The 16,194-nt window shown below is 37.2% G+C and overlaps 1 protein-coding gene across 1 annotated transcript in view; it reads left to right on the top strand.

Moving 5' to 3' along the window:
- The window catches only part of NFX1 (nuclear transcription factor, X-box binding 1), a 52,157-nt gene extending 36,271 nt beyond the window's left edge, over positions 1–15,886 (top strand). Inside the window, exons 19-24 of the mRNA XM_009073434.1 lie at positions 421–462; positions 793–891; positions 5,495–5,561; positions 7,409–7,554; positions 14,056–14,157; positions 15,633–15,886. Coding sequence (XP_009071682.1) covers positions 421–462; positions 793–891; positions 5,495–5,561; positions 7,409–7,554; positions 14,056–14,157; positions 15,633–15,708 — 532 coding nt within the window. The 3' untranslated portion in view covers positions 15,709–15,886. The remainder of the gene's footprint in view (positions 1–420; positions 463–792; positions 892–5,494; positions 5,562–7,408; positions 7,555–14,055; positions 14,158–15,632) is intronic.
- Positions 15,887–16,194: the final 308 nt, after the last annotated feature.

The following is a 16,194-nucleotide window of genomic DNA, read 5'->3' as shown; positions in this document are numbered from 1 at the left end:
TGTTTTTCCTGGCTGATAATTTTTATTTGATTCTTAGGAGTCAGTGACCTTGTGACATCTTCCTTTGCTGATTTCCAGTCCTTCCTAGCGGTCCCTCAATGCTCATATTAACTGCATTCTTTTCTCAAATGATAAATTTACCAGTATAATAACATCTAATTTAGAAGCTGTTTTTCTCGGTTTCTATATGACTTTGGTAGTTGCGGCTCCTGTTCAAGACCTGGAGAAGAGGTTATGTGCTCAAAGATCTTTGGTTGTTGCTTGTTTCTTGTTTCTAGCTCTACTATCTGTTCTAATACAATAAACTCTTCTCACACACTCTTCTTAATTCTTTAGACTCTGATGATACCAACAGAGCTACAGTTTGAAAAGTATGACTAGCAGCAATGAATCTAATTATATTTTTATTTCATAATTCAGGTTGCAATGTGATGAAGAATGCATAGCTCTTCAGAGGAACAGGTAGGCAGTTAACTTGCTTGCTTTTGTTTGTTCCTCAGTAGGCCAGGTTCAGCAAGTGGAAAAAACCCAGATAAATGTGGAGGTGGTTCCTGTGTTATAGGGATCTATATTGAGTGATCAGAGATCTCGCTAGAATATTCTCGTGGGAAGTTCTAAATGAGTAGTTTTAAATGTACAGGCCATATCTTTTGCTAACTATTTGTATCAGTAACCCTTAACTTTACTCTTCCAAGACAACCTGTGGAAGGTTGAGCGGATTTGTATGTTTATTTTTGTTTGATTAAGTTTTTGTTATCTTTTGGGTTTTTTTCCTCCAACCCACAAATTTAGGCGTCTTGCTGAAGCCCTTGAAATAGATGATAATTCTGATCCTTTTAACATCCGTTCTGCTGGACCAAAGTACAGTGACCTTCTAAAAGAAGATGCGAGGTATGTGTTCTAATGATGGCAGAGAGCAAGATGGGAAATGCAGGATGGTTCTACATACTCTGATAAAAATTGTTGCCTTGGCAATAGGTTGAGGCAAAGGAGGTGATGTGTATTTCTCAAGGCCTCCAAAATGAGAACTTGAATGTGAAAAGCGCCTGACAGGTTGCTTTGCTCTATAACAAGACCAGATGTAGAATGGGGACATCATTTTCCACAATTCTCACTATGAATCAGTACCTGTACTTCTTGTGTATCTACTGCTTTCACACAGAACCAGCCTCTATCCTGGTGTTCCTTGTACACTTTTCAAAACAAAGACAAAACTGCTGGCTGAGTAATGAAATATGCTCTCATAGCCTGACATTATTTCCCTCCACCAGTCTCATGTATTTTTTGCCTTATTGCTTTTATTTTAAAAATAAAAAATTAATAAAATGTTTGATGCAGAGCTAAGCCTGTGCTAGTGTGACTGCAAAGAGGTATGCTAGACTTCTTAAAATGAGGCAGTAAGAAATCAAAGTAAGATCAAAAGCATCACACCAATAAATACTATGCAATCTAGGGAGAATTTTTAAGAAGATGCTTATATGATGTCTTATCTAAGAAATTTTTATGCTTACATGTGTGTTTGTAGTGATGGTATTACTTTTTACCAGGTGTTAAGTTTTTTAGAGCAACTTAATGTTTTGACTTCCTTCAGTACCCTAATGCTACATAAATTTCATGGTTTTGTAAGGATGTTTTCTGCTTGAAAATCCTTTATTTAATTTGCTGGTGTCTTGAGTGAAAATTTTACATAAGTAGCCACACAGAATTTAAGAATAAGTTGCCTCTTCCTTTCCTTCTAACTGTTTAGCCTACTGCCAGATAGGAGCTGAATGTTTTCATTGTGGAGCTCCTTTTGTTTTGGGGTTTTTTTTGAGCATTTGCACATAAAAGTGCTGTTTTATAAGCACTGTTCTTGTAAGTGTTTATAGAATATACACACCTGCTTTATGTCTTTGAGAAAACATATCATACATTTTAGATACAGTGAGAAATTGAAGATCTTGTGCATCATGTGTGTAGCCTCCTGTGGTTTTTTAGGGTACAATTCTATCTTGCCTTTCTGCCAGCCACTACCCATAGTGCAATGTTCATCTTTCATGAGCAGAACTGACCAGGACCATGCACTATATTCCAGATGGTCAGAACAGATACCTTAAAAAGTAGACCTTAATGTTTTGACACTTCTCTATGAAAATATCTCTTCTCATTCTTTCAGTGATTTTACTTGCATTTCCTTTATAGCCACTTTATAGTGGTAATTCACAATAAACTAACACACCAAAGCTTTTATTACTGGTTCACAGTTAAAACAAAAGTTTTTCTCAGTCCACAGGTCAGTTACTTTGCACATTGAACTACTGGATTTCATTTATCTAGTCTTCAAGATAAAGGAGTTTCTCCTGGTATTAACATAACTCTCTTTACAAGAGCAGCAGTCTGCAGTTTGTAAAGCTATGGCTTTATAAACTTCCTTGACTGCTCTTGGTAATCTTTGTCTCAGCAGTCTTGCACAAGATCTGTTTTTCCATCATGATAGCAGGATCTAGAAAGTGTATGTTACAGTATAGTTTTCAAGTAGCTCAGCATTCAGTATAAGTTTTGGCAGAATTATTTATTCTCGCTTGAGCATGTCACTCCAGTAATGCAAGAGTTCAGGGCTTGTGGTTTTCAGCAGAGCATAAGTTAGACATCTATGTATGGGATCTCAGAATGATGAGTAACATGACAGCTGCCTTCCTATGCGTTCAGGATCACTGCCTCCAGAAGGCAGCAGCTGCCAAATCATCAGTAGAATGCTATGATATTATCTTCTTTAGGCAATTCATTGATCTGTGAAGCTGGTACATTGTCAAAGAAAAGTACATCTACAAATGATGAAAACTTGAGAAAGCAGTGAGAAGACTTCTGATTTTGAGGTTTAATCTTTAATTACGGAACCCTGAAGCTTCAAGATGCAGTACAACTCCAGGTAATAGGAAGAAGATAAGTAAGTGGAAGCATGTCAAGATACTGTCTCCTTTGTGGGACAGTTACAGGAGAAGGGGCACCAGGAATAGCATGGTAATGCTGCTGTGTGCTCATCTTGCTGATGTGTGTCAGCATCTGACAAGAAGTCAAAAGAAAAGTCTCTACACCATATAGCTTTACATGTGGAGATATCCTGCTGCCAAGGGGAATCCATCTTATGGCAGAGAGATGACTGTAGCAATACTGCTGAGTGCAGATCAGGGGGTACAGACCCACTGGCTGGATGCTTCAGCACTGACCTTTGTAAGAAGCTCCAGAAATAGACTCAGAGAGCAAGTAAATGCTCAGGTTGGTCCACTGACATCAAGCTGGAGGATAGACTGGCACAAGTATCAATGTCCAGTTTGACAAGGATGATGTTGAGGCTGCTATTTGTTGAATTAAGACTACTGGAAAAGGAGAAGAGAACATCTGGAATATCTAGCCACCTGGAGCTACATGGAAGAGAACTTTGTTATTTTGTCACTGGCTGTGCAAGACCCCACAGCAGCTGTATGGGCTGTGAAAACCTCAGGTCAAATGATTAAGTCTAGAGAGACCCAGAAGGAAGAGTCAGTCACTCCTGTGTGTGATCTGGTAACAGAGCAATGTACAGGTTTAGGGGTAGGAGACCTTACAGTTTTATTACACAGGAACTGAAGCCCAGGGGAAGGGACTGTGAGGGCAGCTTCTCCAGTACAGGACCATGCATGCAAGCATGGAATGTCAGTCACCTAGAGGCAAGGTCTTGCACTGGCAAGTGTTGGATGACTAAGGGATGTTTTGGCAAAGGCAGCAAAGTCTGGGGAAAGCAAAAAAATACACAGCAGGAACTACAGTGAAAAACCAAGAAATCAAGAGCATTCTTTTTTAAGTAGTGTGGTTGAGAGGAGCTAAAATGACAGTAGACCTGCTTCTGCTTACATGCAATGCAAGAAGGTGAGGAGAGGCCTAATATACACCATCTATAGACACTGCACAGTAGAATAGACTTTCAAGTTCCACATTGCAGAGTTTCAGTATACCCACTGTCAGATCATATGTATTTTGGACTTCAGTCTTGACTATATTGGAATTTCTTGAAGCTACGAGACGTTATAAATACTTCTGAAAGAACTCCCAGCTGGTTGATTTCACTGCTGCCTTCCAGTTGATAACTGTTTTTATAACCTCCTGAAGGGCTTTTTTTTTCTTAATGTATCCCCCAGTGTGTGAGCTCGTTCTTCAATAGGATTTTAAATGTCATACATCAGGTGCTTGTGGACCTTCTCATTGGATTGTTGATTCCATTCTTTTCTTATCTCCCATGATCACTTCACCTTGAAATTTGGGTGTTAATGGCTGGCATTCTATGTAGTATTTGCTTTCTGCCCCTCCTAGATCTGATGGTTTGGGTTTGGTTGTTTGGGGTTTTTTTGTTGTTGGGTTCGTGTTTTTTGAATCTGAGATTATTGCTGTAATATTCTTTCCAAAGCATCATACCTCATGGGCGGACTCTGTTTCACAGCCTAGGTGTCTGGAGGCCCCTTGCTTTTTAATTCTACAAGTCCAGGTCCTTTTTGCAATTCTCCCTGTATAATACTTCTCTCTGCTGGAGTTCTCTGCAATGTTCATGCACTGTTGCAAAATCTTGAAGGTTTTCCAGTGATGTGCTGAGTCCACCATGTCAGTGATCAAGTGATGTTGGTAGCCAAGCTACTCAATGTCATTGAGTTGTTTCTTTGAGACCCCTTGGTCTTATGATGATATGTTCACTTCAGCATCCATAAATTTGCTAGGGCATCTTCCAAAGATGATCGTGCCTGCTTTTATAGACACTTCTTGACTGGTTGAATTGTGACATCATTCACAAAACAGTGATGGGATGGGATGGAATAGTGCCTATTTTTGAAGAATTATTATTTACTACTTACCAACTTTGAGTTATGAAATCTTCAGTTAGCCTATTTTCCCCATGGGGTCAGTGCCCTAACAAATAGCAACCTTACTTTTAGAGTTAGTTTACCTGTTTATTGAAGAACAGAACACAAAGCTTACCCTTAGATGAAAGATTTGGCCTACTATGATGAAGCTAGGTACAAAAAAGTAGTTCTAATAAATCCTTAATATCTCACATCAAGAATGTTTTGTTGTTTGCAGGTAGCTTTATACTGCTTCTTGTGTTCTTAATAATTTGTTATGTTAGGCGAGTTGAAGACCTAGGTCAGTGAACTTTTCCTCTGTCTTGGAAAAGACCTCCACTCTATTTACCCCATCCCCATTTTTGTGTCTCATCATGTATTTTAATTAAGTGAATTTCCTTAATGACAAGTAATTTAAAAACACCAAAATGGCAATTTTAAATTCTACATTATCCATTCAAAAATGTAGAATTGTATTGTCAGACAGTAGAGCCATGTCATAGAATTTCATTCTGGGTTCCAGTGGTTGAAGGGAAAAGAATAATTTTTGTAATAGTCATGACATAGTAAATAATGTTACAAAAGATTAAGATAGTATATCTTTGTGCTCTCTGTTGCCTCATTAACCTAGAGTGCTGTTCTTGCAGGAAGGATTTAAAGTTTGTCAGTGACATTGAGAAGGAAATGAGAATGCTTGTGGAAGCTGTGAATAAGGTCAGTATTCATATATTCTGTATGATTTATTCTAAGAAGCAGTTTTGTTTAGTTTGGGGCAAATTTGATGTTAATAGTTAGGAGGTTATAATAGATCTGTTTGGGCTCCAATATATTGCACAGTTTAATTGTAAAAAGAACAAAATTTTAGGAGACTTAGCTGTTCAGGATCACTTTGCTGACAGCCAAACTTTGTTTAAAGATTGAAGCACTGCGAGGATTTAATACATCAATGGATTATCATTAATTTTTGGATGTACATTTAAAAAGCATTAATTGCCAAAGATGATGTTTAAAGGTTCAGACTTTAAGGAAGAAAGCCTAGGTACTTCTGATCCCTGCAGTGGAACTTGCTTACAAGTTTTTGAATACCTTTCTGCATTTAGCCGTGTGTGAGGTTGTCCTTCTCCTCTTCCTACTTGCTCTGTTATATGTGGTGGTCTTTAATTTAGGTGTATGACCTTTTGTAAATCCACATTGACTGTTCCCAGGGACCTTCTTTGTGTACCTAAAAATAGATTTGAATTGTAGCTGATTAGCCCATAAGTTCTTGGGTTGGTGGTGTTTTTAATATAGTTGCAGCAATTACCTTACTCCAGTCACTGGGTTCCTACTCCATTCTCTGCAGTCTTTCAGAGACAGTGGAGTGTGGGACATCATCCTTGTCTTTCAGTGGCCTTAAATGCACTGCCTGCAGTCCCAGAAACTTGTATAGGTTGGGATTTCTCTAGAAATCCGACTCAAATGTGTTCTTGAACCCCTTGAACCCTCTCTGTAGACCCAAAGACCTAGAAGACTGCTTATAACCAAGGCAAAAGCTGAAGCAGTGTCCCAAGACCCTGAAAGCAGACTGAATAATAGAATCATAGAATCAGCCAGGTTGGAAGAGACCTCAAAGATCACTGAGTCCAACCCTACCGTGGTTACTAGACCATGGCACTAAGTGCCACATCCAGTCTCGTCTTGAAAACCTCTAGGGATGGTGAATCCACCACCTCCCTGGGCAGCCCATTCCAATGCCTGAGCACTCTCATAGCACTGGCTCATCCTCATAGGCATTTGTTGTTACAGATTCCTCCAGCCAATTAGGACCCTTGAGCAAGCTGGTTTAGTGGGTGGTGTCCCTGCCCACAGCAGAGGGGGGTTGGGACTAGATGATTTCTAAGGCCCATTCCAACCCCTATGAAACTATGACAGGCTCATAGGGCCCTGCATTTTGTGTGTTCTTTTACTGTTTATTTAGTAGTCAGTGTCAAATGAAGCATTATCACTCTTGCTAACTGAAATTAAAACTAGAACTTTGGTATTTTTATTTAATAAATAATATATTGATGCTGTTACATGGAGAATTTTGCAGATCAATAACTTCTTTGGTAGATGGAAGTGATTTATAAATTTGATGCATTTGTAGCTAACTGCAATATGTGCATTGCAAAGCCAGTCTGAAAAATAAAATTGGATCTGATGTGATCTTGGCAGATCATTTTGAAAAATAAAAATTCAGATATAAATCATTTCTATTGCTTCTTTGGGATGTAAGTAGAATGGATATAATCAGGATTTATATTTCAAACTTAAAACAAGAACCCTGTGTGGGCGTGTGAATACTTCAAGGTGATGGAAACAATAGAGAGCATGAAACTTTATTTTGGGGAATTAAATGGGTATTTTTAGATAAGCTTTCTGTCAATACTAAGGTCTCAGCAATTTGTGGTACTAACTTTGTGGTAGCAGCACAATTTTAGAGGTAGAAACACTTTGTTTTCTTTTTTCTTCCCCATGTCTCCCCTGAAGGAAAACTTAACCTTTTTGTTTTTTCTTTTCTTAACCTATTCTTTTGAATTCAGGGCAAGCATACAAAGAAGAGTCACTGTTACCCACCAATGAACAGAGATCACCGCAGAATCATCCATGAATTAGCTCAAGTCTATGGCATTGAAAGTGTGAGCTATGACAACGAACCAAAGCGCAATGTCGTCATCACTGCGGTGAAGTATGTCATTCATTATGGTTTTCAAGTCTTTGAAGTATAGTTTAAATAATTAGATGTTTTTATCACTTGCCAGAATGAGTATTTACAATACAGTTTGCAAAATGCAGTAATTTCCAGTAGAAAATTTTTTAAAGAAGTTTTTGAATCAATAGTTTCATAGGCTTTTATTTCCACAAGTTAAGTACTTCTGAGAAGAAAACCCAGTTGAAAATAAAAATGCTAAGGAAATATTTTGCTAGATTGTTTTTCATTCATCTTAGCAATAACTTTTTGTCATCATATAAATTAGATACAGGTATCAAAGATAATATGTTGAATAAAATGTTATGAAAACTAGTTGCTGGGTTGAGAAATCATACTTAAATTTGCACTACTTTTGAAAAAATCAGGTATTGGAACATATTTCTTTTCCATCTGTCTTAAGTTACCACAGAGTATACTCCCTCTTTAGTTAAAGAAAGAGCTGGAATTTTTGCAAATTAAAGAGATTTCTGAGAAAAAATGGAAATATTTGGAGATGACTCATAGAGGGCAGTTCATATTGTAGAAGAAAAAGAAGAGACTATAGCTAAGGGAAAAGCAAAGTGATTGTGCTAGAGATGCAGTACAGGAAATCTTCCCAAATCTGGTATCAGGGCTTTGTTGATTCTGCTTCTTGCTCAGGAGCATATCTAGTTTAGCACTGTCAAATTGTGGTTCTTTGACAACCAGTTGTTTTTAACTGTAGCTATTGACTGTAGTCATAAGAAACCTGTTACTTTCCATGCTACTAGGGTACTGTGAGCTACTCCTCAACTTGTTCATTGATTAGTAGCTTAGCTACAGTCTTGATTTCTTGCAGAAGAGATGGAGCATCACTTTGATCTTAAAATGTAAGATACTCTTTTGTTTCTAGTAAAGGAAGATGAGAAAAGAGATCATATTGCTTATTTAAGAAAAAGAAATAGATGGGGGAACAGGGTGAGAAATCAGTCAAGAGGATAAAATGTCAAGAGTCAGGAGCAGGACAGATGACTGTGCTTTAAAAGCATAGTCCTGCAGCTTGAGAATGGGAGGCCTTCCTGGGTGGTTTCTAGAAGAGACTGAACACTTGCTTCTTCCCTTGTGTTGTTCAGGGAACAGTGTACTGTGCCATATGCACATGCTTTTATTTCATTGCTGCCACTCTTAAAAGATACTATGGTCTACTAAGAATATTCTTCAGCTGCGAGACAGTATTGCTTATTTCAGTGCATTAGTCCAAAGCTTCTTTCCATTGTCTTTTTATTTGCCACTTCTTCAAGATACAAAAAACATTGTAGCCTCAGATAAGTGTTAGCTCAAGTTCCTGGGTGATATTTTTGAATGGCTTCTTCAACTCCAGGAGCTACTAGTCATCAGAAAGTCAAAATGATTTTTTTTTATTCTGTTCTCAGCATTCCCTATGGATTTCTGTCATGGGCTTCTTCATGTACAGATAAATCAAAATAATTGAGGATAAAAAAACCATTCCTTCTCTTCACACTCCACCATTGTGTCACTGAAATGGTAACATTGCCATACCTAGACAGAGGAGTGAGAGTGTCTCCTTGTCACTAAGAAAGCTTTCTCCAACCAGGCTTCTTCCTCTTCCAGATATCTAGGAGCAAACACTATAAACATGCTTTGTCCTTCTCTGTGCTTCCCTCTTCACTGTCTTTGCAGTAACCATCTTTAGAGCAGTTGCAATAGCAGATTCTTTCTGAACTGGGTTCAGAGGTAACATCCAGACTGTTATGGTGAAAAGGGCAAAGCTTTTCTCTTCAAGTTGACACGTGTTTCACTGTGCCTGTCAGTGGTTTTTTAAAATCTTTTTTTTCCTCCTGCTCCACGTAACAATGTTGAAGGAGTGTCTGCTTGTTGTTACATAGTGACCAGTGTTGAAGCTGCTTATATGGACTTGAGACATCCTGGAAGTGTTTTTGTGAATGATCATCCCTGTAAGACCCATTCTTTTCCTGTTCCTTCTAGGAAAAACATTAGGGTCAGTTTCTCCTCATGAACAAGGAGGCTTTTCAAGAAGGTGAATAGTTGCCACATGGTCCTCACTGAGAAAGGCACATCCTGCCAGAGTCTCACTGATGAGTTCTCTGTTATTCTTATTTACCCAGGATTTTATTTCATTTCAATGAGGTCAGTCTAGAGACGGTTCAGGAGTGGTTACCTAGCTACAGGCTGTATAAGACCAGCAGGAAGAAAAACCTAAAGAGATTAAACCCCCTGTAATTATATGGAACACCCTTATCAGATCATGACAGTTCCATCACAGAAAAAAAAAAAGTACATCACAGTGCCAGGGTTGAAAGGAAATATGTTCTGAGGAAACAAAATTATTCTCTAGCTTCTTTGAGTATTTCTGGTCATGTTTCAGTACTTGATTTCCAGGTACAAATTCATTTTACTTAATAAGTTAACTGTCTCTGTAGCCTTTCTGGTGTCTGAATTAAATTTGCTTTCAATTGGACAGAAATTCTGATGATTTCCTGAAGGTACTCTTGTTTCTTTAAAGACTTTCATTGTACTTGTCACTCTCTATGAATTTAATCCTCTGCTTCCCACTCCCTTTGTAATCACAAAGGCCTATTGCAAGGCTCCATCTCCACACCTGCAGCTTATAAGAACTGTTAAGCAATTTAAGTACAAATAATGCTACAGGTCACCAGCAGTGGTGGGTTTAACAGCAGTCCTGCCTCAGAAGAGAGCTCCATTTCTTGTTTGTTTTTTTCCTTAAATGTTGACGTTGTTTGCCTTGAGAAAAGTATGTGTTACTTCTGGAAAGCTTATGACACAGAATATGTGAAGAATAGAGAATCTATGTGAAGAATAGAGAATCAGGAGGTTGTTTGAGAGACATTTGCTTCATTATTCCACCCAAACTCTTGTCAGGTTTTGGAGACATTTTTCTCAAAAACTTGGACTGTCTGAAGGCTGATGGATCATTATTGCAAGGCTACATGGAGTGAGTGGACAAATAGTCTTGTAGTAGTTCATGGCAAAACAGATCAAAGCTAATTCTTCCTGTTATGAAAAATGAACTGCCAGTGTTTAAGAAGATAAATTGAATCCTGATTTCCACAGTTCAGTTTTATACCACAGGCCATCCAGTCAGCACTAGCACTGCCTTAAAATCAGCAGATGGTTTATGTTCTTGCTTCTCCCTGAACTGCTGTTAAAAATTTGTCATATCAGCTTTTTTTGCTTGAGGCACAAAGCTGGCTTTATTGCTTGCTTTGAGAATAAGTTAATGAATTGAAGAATGGCAACTTTCATACCAAGATGTCCAAAGTATTTGCAGAGTCTTTTGGTTTCATAATCCACAGTTCTGTTACAACTGATGATAGATAACCATGGCAGGTTAGGAAGGGTCTGCTTTCTTTCTTATTTCTGGTAATTTATTAGTCAAGGGTTTTTTTGTCATTATATGTTTCTTTAGGTGAATTCAGTCGTTTGGGTTTTATCCACATGAGCTAAATATGAGCAACTGAGGTTCTTGTTTGTTTGTTTGCTTGTTGTTTTGTTTTAAATCAATCAATAGAAATATTTACAGTATTTTAGGGAAATTGGAGACTAATTTTGTCCCATGTGTCACCAAGGTACATTTTGTGTATGTGTACATTTTATGTCAGTGTGAGTTGATAGATTTTTGTCTCTAAAGCCTCTGTGGTTTAATGGCTGGGCAATCTGCTGCTGTTTTTCTTCTGCCTTTTTTTTTTTTTTTTTTTTTTTTAATATCAGAGCTGCTGATATACTTTCTTCAAATGCAGGAACATTCTCTTTTTTAGTAATTTTTTTTTTTTTTAGCTAATGGTAGAAATAAGTGCACGAGTATTTTCCAATTGTTCTGTTTTTCTGCATTCCAGAGCTCTCATTTATTTTCTGGTTTTTTACTATACAAGCAAGATTTACTCTGATGTTTGAGAGTAAAGACAGACACCTTACTTTATTTGGTGAAGGCCTTTCTAGCCTTTCTTTTTATTGCCTATTTATCTCCAGGCAATTGGCTTCCCATGTTTTTGCACACCAAAGTTTATAAAAAAGAAGGAAGGCAACAAAATATTCTCTCATCAGCCTTTGTCCTCTTTGTCAGGTAGAGCTCTGCATTTGAGATGTAACTGAAATGACAGTGTGAGCATTTGACTTTAGATGACAAGCTTAGGAGAGGAGTAGGTTTTAACCATTTTACACAAGAGGAGAAAATTAGCTGGAGTCAACTGATATGACTGTAATATACTTGTTAGAGTGTACATGTAAACATAGTATAACCTTGAAAAAATTATGGTCAATGGCAAGTAACTCTTTTTCCAAATAATGAATATTTTGCTGCTAGGGTTATGAAGGGACACTTGTAATTGGTGACCTATGTTTGCAAGATTTTGTAGTTCATTTGAACAGACTGTCAGTGCTCAGTTTAAAACAATACTGAAATATCCTTAGGGATCACCACTTCATATTTTAGTGGACTTCTGACTTACCTTCAGAGTATTGGGGAGTTTTTTCATCTGTGTTGCCACAATGTCACAGACATTGGCCATTGTATTTTCAGAACTGATAGAAACAAGACATTATGGAAAAAAAAAGAGACAAATGTGATGGAAAGAAGAGAAATACTTAATTTTTGTAAGCTCTGAAATAGAGCTAGTGTTCATCTGTATTCTGTTGCTTTGAGCCCTGAGGGAAGTGATGAAAAAGTGTGAATTACCAACTATAGGACAAAGCATGGAACTGAACATGTGCACATTTCTGGAATTATAACAATACACAACCCATTGCTTTGCAGCAATTTTGTTACTCAATATGTAATTTTGAAAGGAACAAGATGAACTTGTTATTCATCTTGTAGGAATTTATCAAGTAGGAATTTAATGTGCTTCGTAAATGCAGGGAATCTCATGGTCTGGAGTTTATTTACAAATGTGTAAATAAAGTAAATAAGAAGGAAACATGATTTAGTGCTTGACATAGAATCATTTAGGGTGGAAAAAGACCCTCAAGATTATTGAGCCCAATTGTACTACCAAGTCTACCACTAAACCATGTCCCTAAACACCATGTCTACATACCTTTTAAATACCTTCCAGGATGCTGACTCAGTGACTTCACTGGGCAGACTGTTCCAGTGCTTGATAACTCTTTCAGTGAAGAAATTTTTCTTAGTATAAACCACTCAGATAGAAACAGGAAAGCAGTTCTGTTTAGGGTACAAGAAGTAGTTTGGTCTGAAAATATAAGTAGAATGGGTTTAGAAGAAAGTGCAAGAAGGGTAAGAAATTGAGCTTGACAAGGTTTAAGAATTTTCATTTATTCAGCTTCTCTGCCCCCAGAAAAGGTGAGGAAGAAACTGTGAATGGAAAAGATGCTGATAGTGGGAACTCTTTCAATCTTGCATTTAAGTCAGGATGGTGACTAAAGTAGAAATGAAGCAGGTTCACTCTTGAAAGTGGCTCATGAATTTAGAGGAAATTTTAAGACAACTCCACAACCTATTCCATATATAGTGTGTTTGGTGATTATTTGGATCTTGTTTTTTAATTAGATGCCTTTTTGGAACAATCTTTTGTTTTTCTGGGTGCTGGGGGTTGTTTGGTTTTGGAATTTTCTTTATAACCTTCCTCTTTCTTCAGCCAGTGCAGCCTTTAGGCACAGACTGCCAATGGAATCTGAGCATGATTCACAGCCAATATATGCCTAAAACATACAAGTATACATGTTTGAGTACACCATCCTCCTCTACTGCCCTGCAACCATAGCCATAGCGTGGCCCTTGCATTGCAGATGGGACAAGCATCACATAGTAGATGGGAACTAGTGTAGAGGGCAGAAAAACCAGATATATTTCTCCCTCTCCCCCCCAGTGAATAATATTATTTTTCTGATGTGGTTCACCTGGAGTAGCTGACAAGGAAGAGGCAGCATTGCTGCACTGCTCCTGGGAGAGTGCTGCTTAGTAGGGCATTGACTGCAGTGGTCAACCAGTTTACTTACTGCCAGAGTTTGAGAAGGTGTTTCCAGAACATTAAATAACAAGTTGTGAAGATTAACTGAACTGTGTTCACATGTTGCTCAGTTAAGCTATTAAGTTGTTCCTTCTGGTTTTATTTCTCGTTCTGTGAAAGAACAGATGCATGTTGCCCTAGAATATAAGTATTGCATTTTTGGTATTTTAACAGTTGATTATTTTGTGCACTTCATCATAGAAAGGAGTTGTGCACTTCACATGCTCGAATGTAGTTAGCTGCTTCTGTGTCTTTTATAGGCAGCAATGAAGAGACATTTAGAATACTGGATATCTTGTTCTTGGTAATGAAAATGTACTTTGTGTACTGTTGGTCTCCATGGTTGGGAAATCAAATTTGAATAGATGATTGAAGTATACAAGTATGAACTCTGACATCAAAACTTCCTCTTACAGATCTTACTCTTGTTCTGACTTCTTAATGATTATATTTCCTGTTGAATTAAATAACCTTTCTTTTATTTCTTTAGAGGGAAATCCATTTGTCCAAGCAATACCTTAACTTCCGTGCTAGATAAAGAAATGCAGAGCAGGCCTCCACCTCCGATTCCTCATTACAAACAAACAGATAAGTAAGGAATTTGTTTTTAAAACAGTATTCTTAAATTTCGTGCGAGTTACCCAAGGAACACATTCCTGACCTTCAGCTTCATATGCCTTGTTTCTTTTTTTTCCCCAGCCCACACACAGCTTTGGAACTTGCAACATGCACTAAGACATTCTTTCCACAGAAGTTAGCCTGAAACAAAGTGATAAGAAATTGTAGGGTTTGTTATGTAGTATAGGAGCAGTAATATAACAAATATTCTGGAGTTTTGAAATGATTTTTTAATAAATATTAGATAGCTGGGAAGAGATCGCTATTTTGGAGGTTTGGGGATTTTTTATTTTTTTTTTGCCTTTAACCATTCTCTGTAAAAGTGTAGTGTCTTACTGGCATAAAATGATCTCTTTGGACAGATAGTAAATGTGTTTTTCTAGTGTAGCTATGACTACAGAGTTGATTAAAGGTGAACTACCGTTTTCACCACAGAGTGAAACCTTCTGAAGATGGGGAATATAAGGCTTGGTGAACAGTCTTACTAGAACAGTTTATACTTTGTGTGACCTGCTAGCTTCAGATACCTGTAGCTTTCTCATAGTTAGTTTTTTTAATGGATGGTTTATTGTTTGTTCAGGTTTACTTTTCAGAATTGTTTTTCCTCCACGTTATTTCCAGATTAGCATTTGAAAACATGGTCTGTGAAGTACCATTTGCAGAAAGGGACAGCTTAATGTTGCAGTAACTACTGCCATAGCTATTGGGTGTTTAAGGTGCTGCTGGAATAGTAGGCTATTCTGAGAAAATTTTGATAGTTTCAGAACTCAGCTTCTAAAGCAAAACACATCTCTGAAATGATTACTTAAGGTGTAACTCAATGTGAATTTTAAACAGGTTGTTACTCTTCGTTTCCATTTCTGTGGGATTGCTGTCTTCAGTGACCCTAATTAATGCCAGGGAGTTATGTGGCAAAATTAAATAAAGGGCCTTAGCCATATTTTTTAATTGCTAGAAGTGAAATTTCTTTACAAGTGCTTAATGCAACAAAATCTTTTATAAAATCTCATACTCTCTTAGGGAAAAAAGTCTCTATACTGTGTGGATTTAGAATTGCCATGTTTCTTTTGTCACTCTTTAAAAAGTGAGTGGATTGAATCATCAGCTCAGTTTAACAGTATTTATTTAGCTGTTTCTTTTAAAAAAGCGTTTTGAGCATTGAGTCTTCAGTACAATATCATTTTTGTAATAAATATTGCCAGTAATTGATATTTCCTGGTAAAACCCCAAAACAAACTATCAGTTCAGCCACACTTGCAAAAATCAGCTAACAAAAGTTTTCTGGAGCACTAAGGTACTTTCCATTAAAACATCACTTGGAAGTGTTTGGCATTTACCAATGCAGTGTTTATGTGCACACTGAGACATGACAGCAGTTTATGATTTCAGTTTGCTTTGTACCTTGTTTTTCATGCATGTGAGTAACATCTAATATTCTTATCGTTTCAGGAGTAGTGGAAACAGTGGTTTATCCAAACCACTAAAAGAAGAGGCAGTAATTGACTACTTTGATGTCCAGGACTGAAGTGATTGGTGTAGAATCATCCAGATGTATCAGAATTATGTAGATTATGATACAGAAGCTTAGAGATGAAGATATTAAGTTATTGTGTGAGGTGCCTTTTGGTTATCTGTCAAACGATCAGTTGTTCAGCATATTCATGATCTATCACCTAAAGTTAGATTGGTTGTGGTAGTTTAAAAAGTTATGCATTTCTACAGTTCATGTAACTGCATAATACCTAATAGTAGTATAGCTTTTTAAACCTGGATTTGGGGCAATTTTTTATCTAATGTGCTATCAGAATGATATAGATTTCTGTTGATGCCTTTCAAGCAAGAGAACTGGTTGTAATTAAATATATTTTTGAGGGTATAAGAACAATGATAAATCTCAGATTTATTTTGACATATCTCATCCAACTTAAAATGGACTAGAAATAATCTGTGATTAAAAACACTGGTTGGGATATTCTCAAAGTGTTTCCATGTTTTATTAAAATTTTTTTCT

This window comes from Acanthisitta chloris, unplaced genomic scaffold (genome assembly GCF_000695815.1).
Source record: "Acanthisitta chloris isolate BGI_N310 unplaced genomic scaffold, ASM69581v1 scaffold6904, whole genome shotgun sequence".
NCBI classification, from domain to species: Eukaryota; Metazoa; Chordata; class Aves; order Passeriformes; family Acanthisittidae; genus Acanthisitta; species Acanthisitta chloris.
Note: the sequence above shows the minus strand (reverse complement) of the source record. Positions and strands in the feature narration are given on the sequence as shown.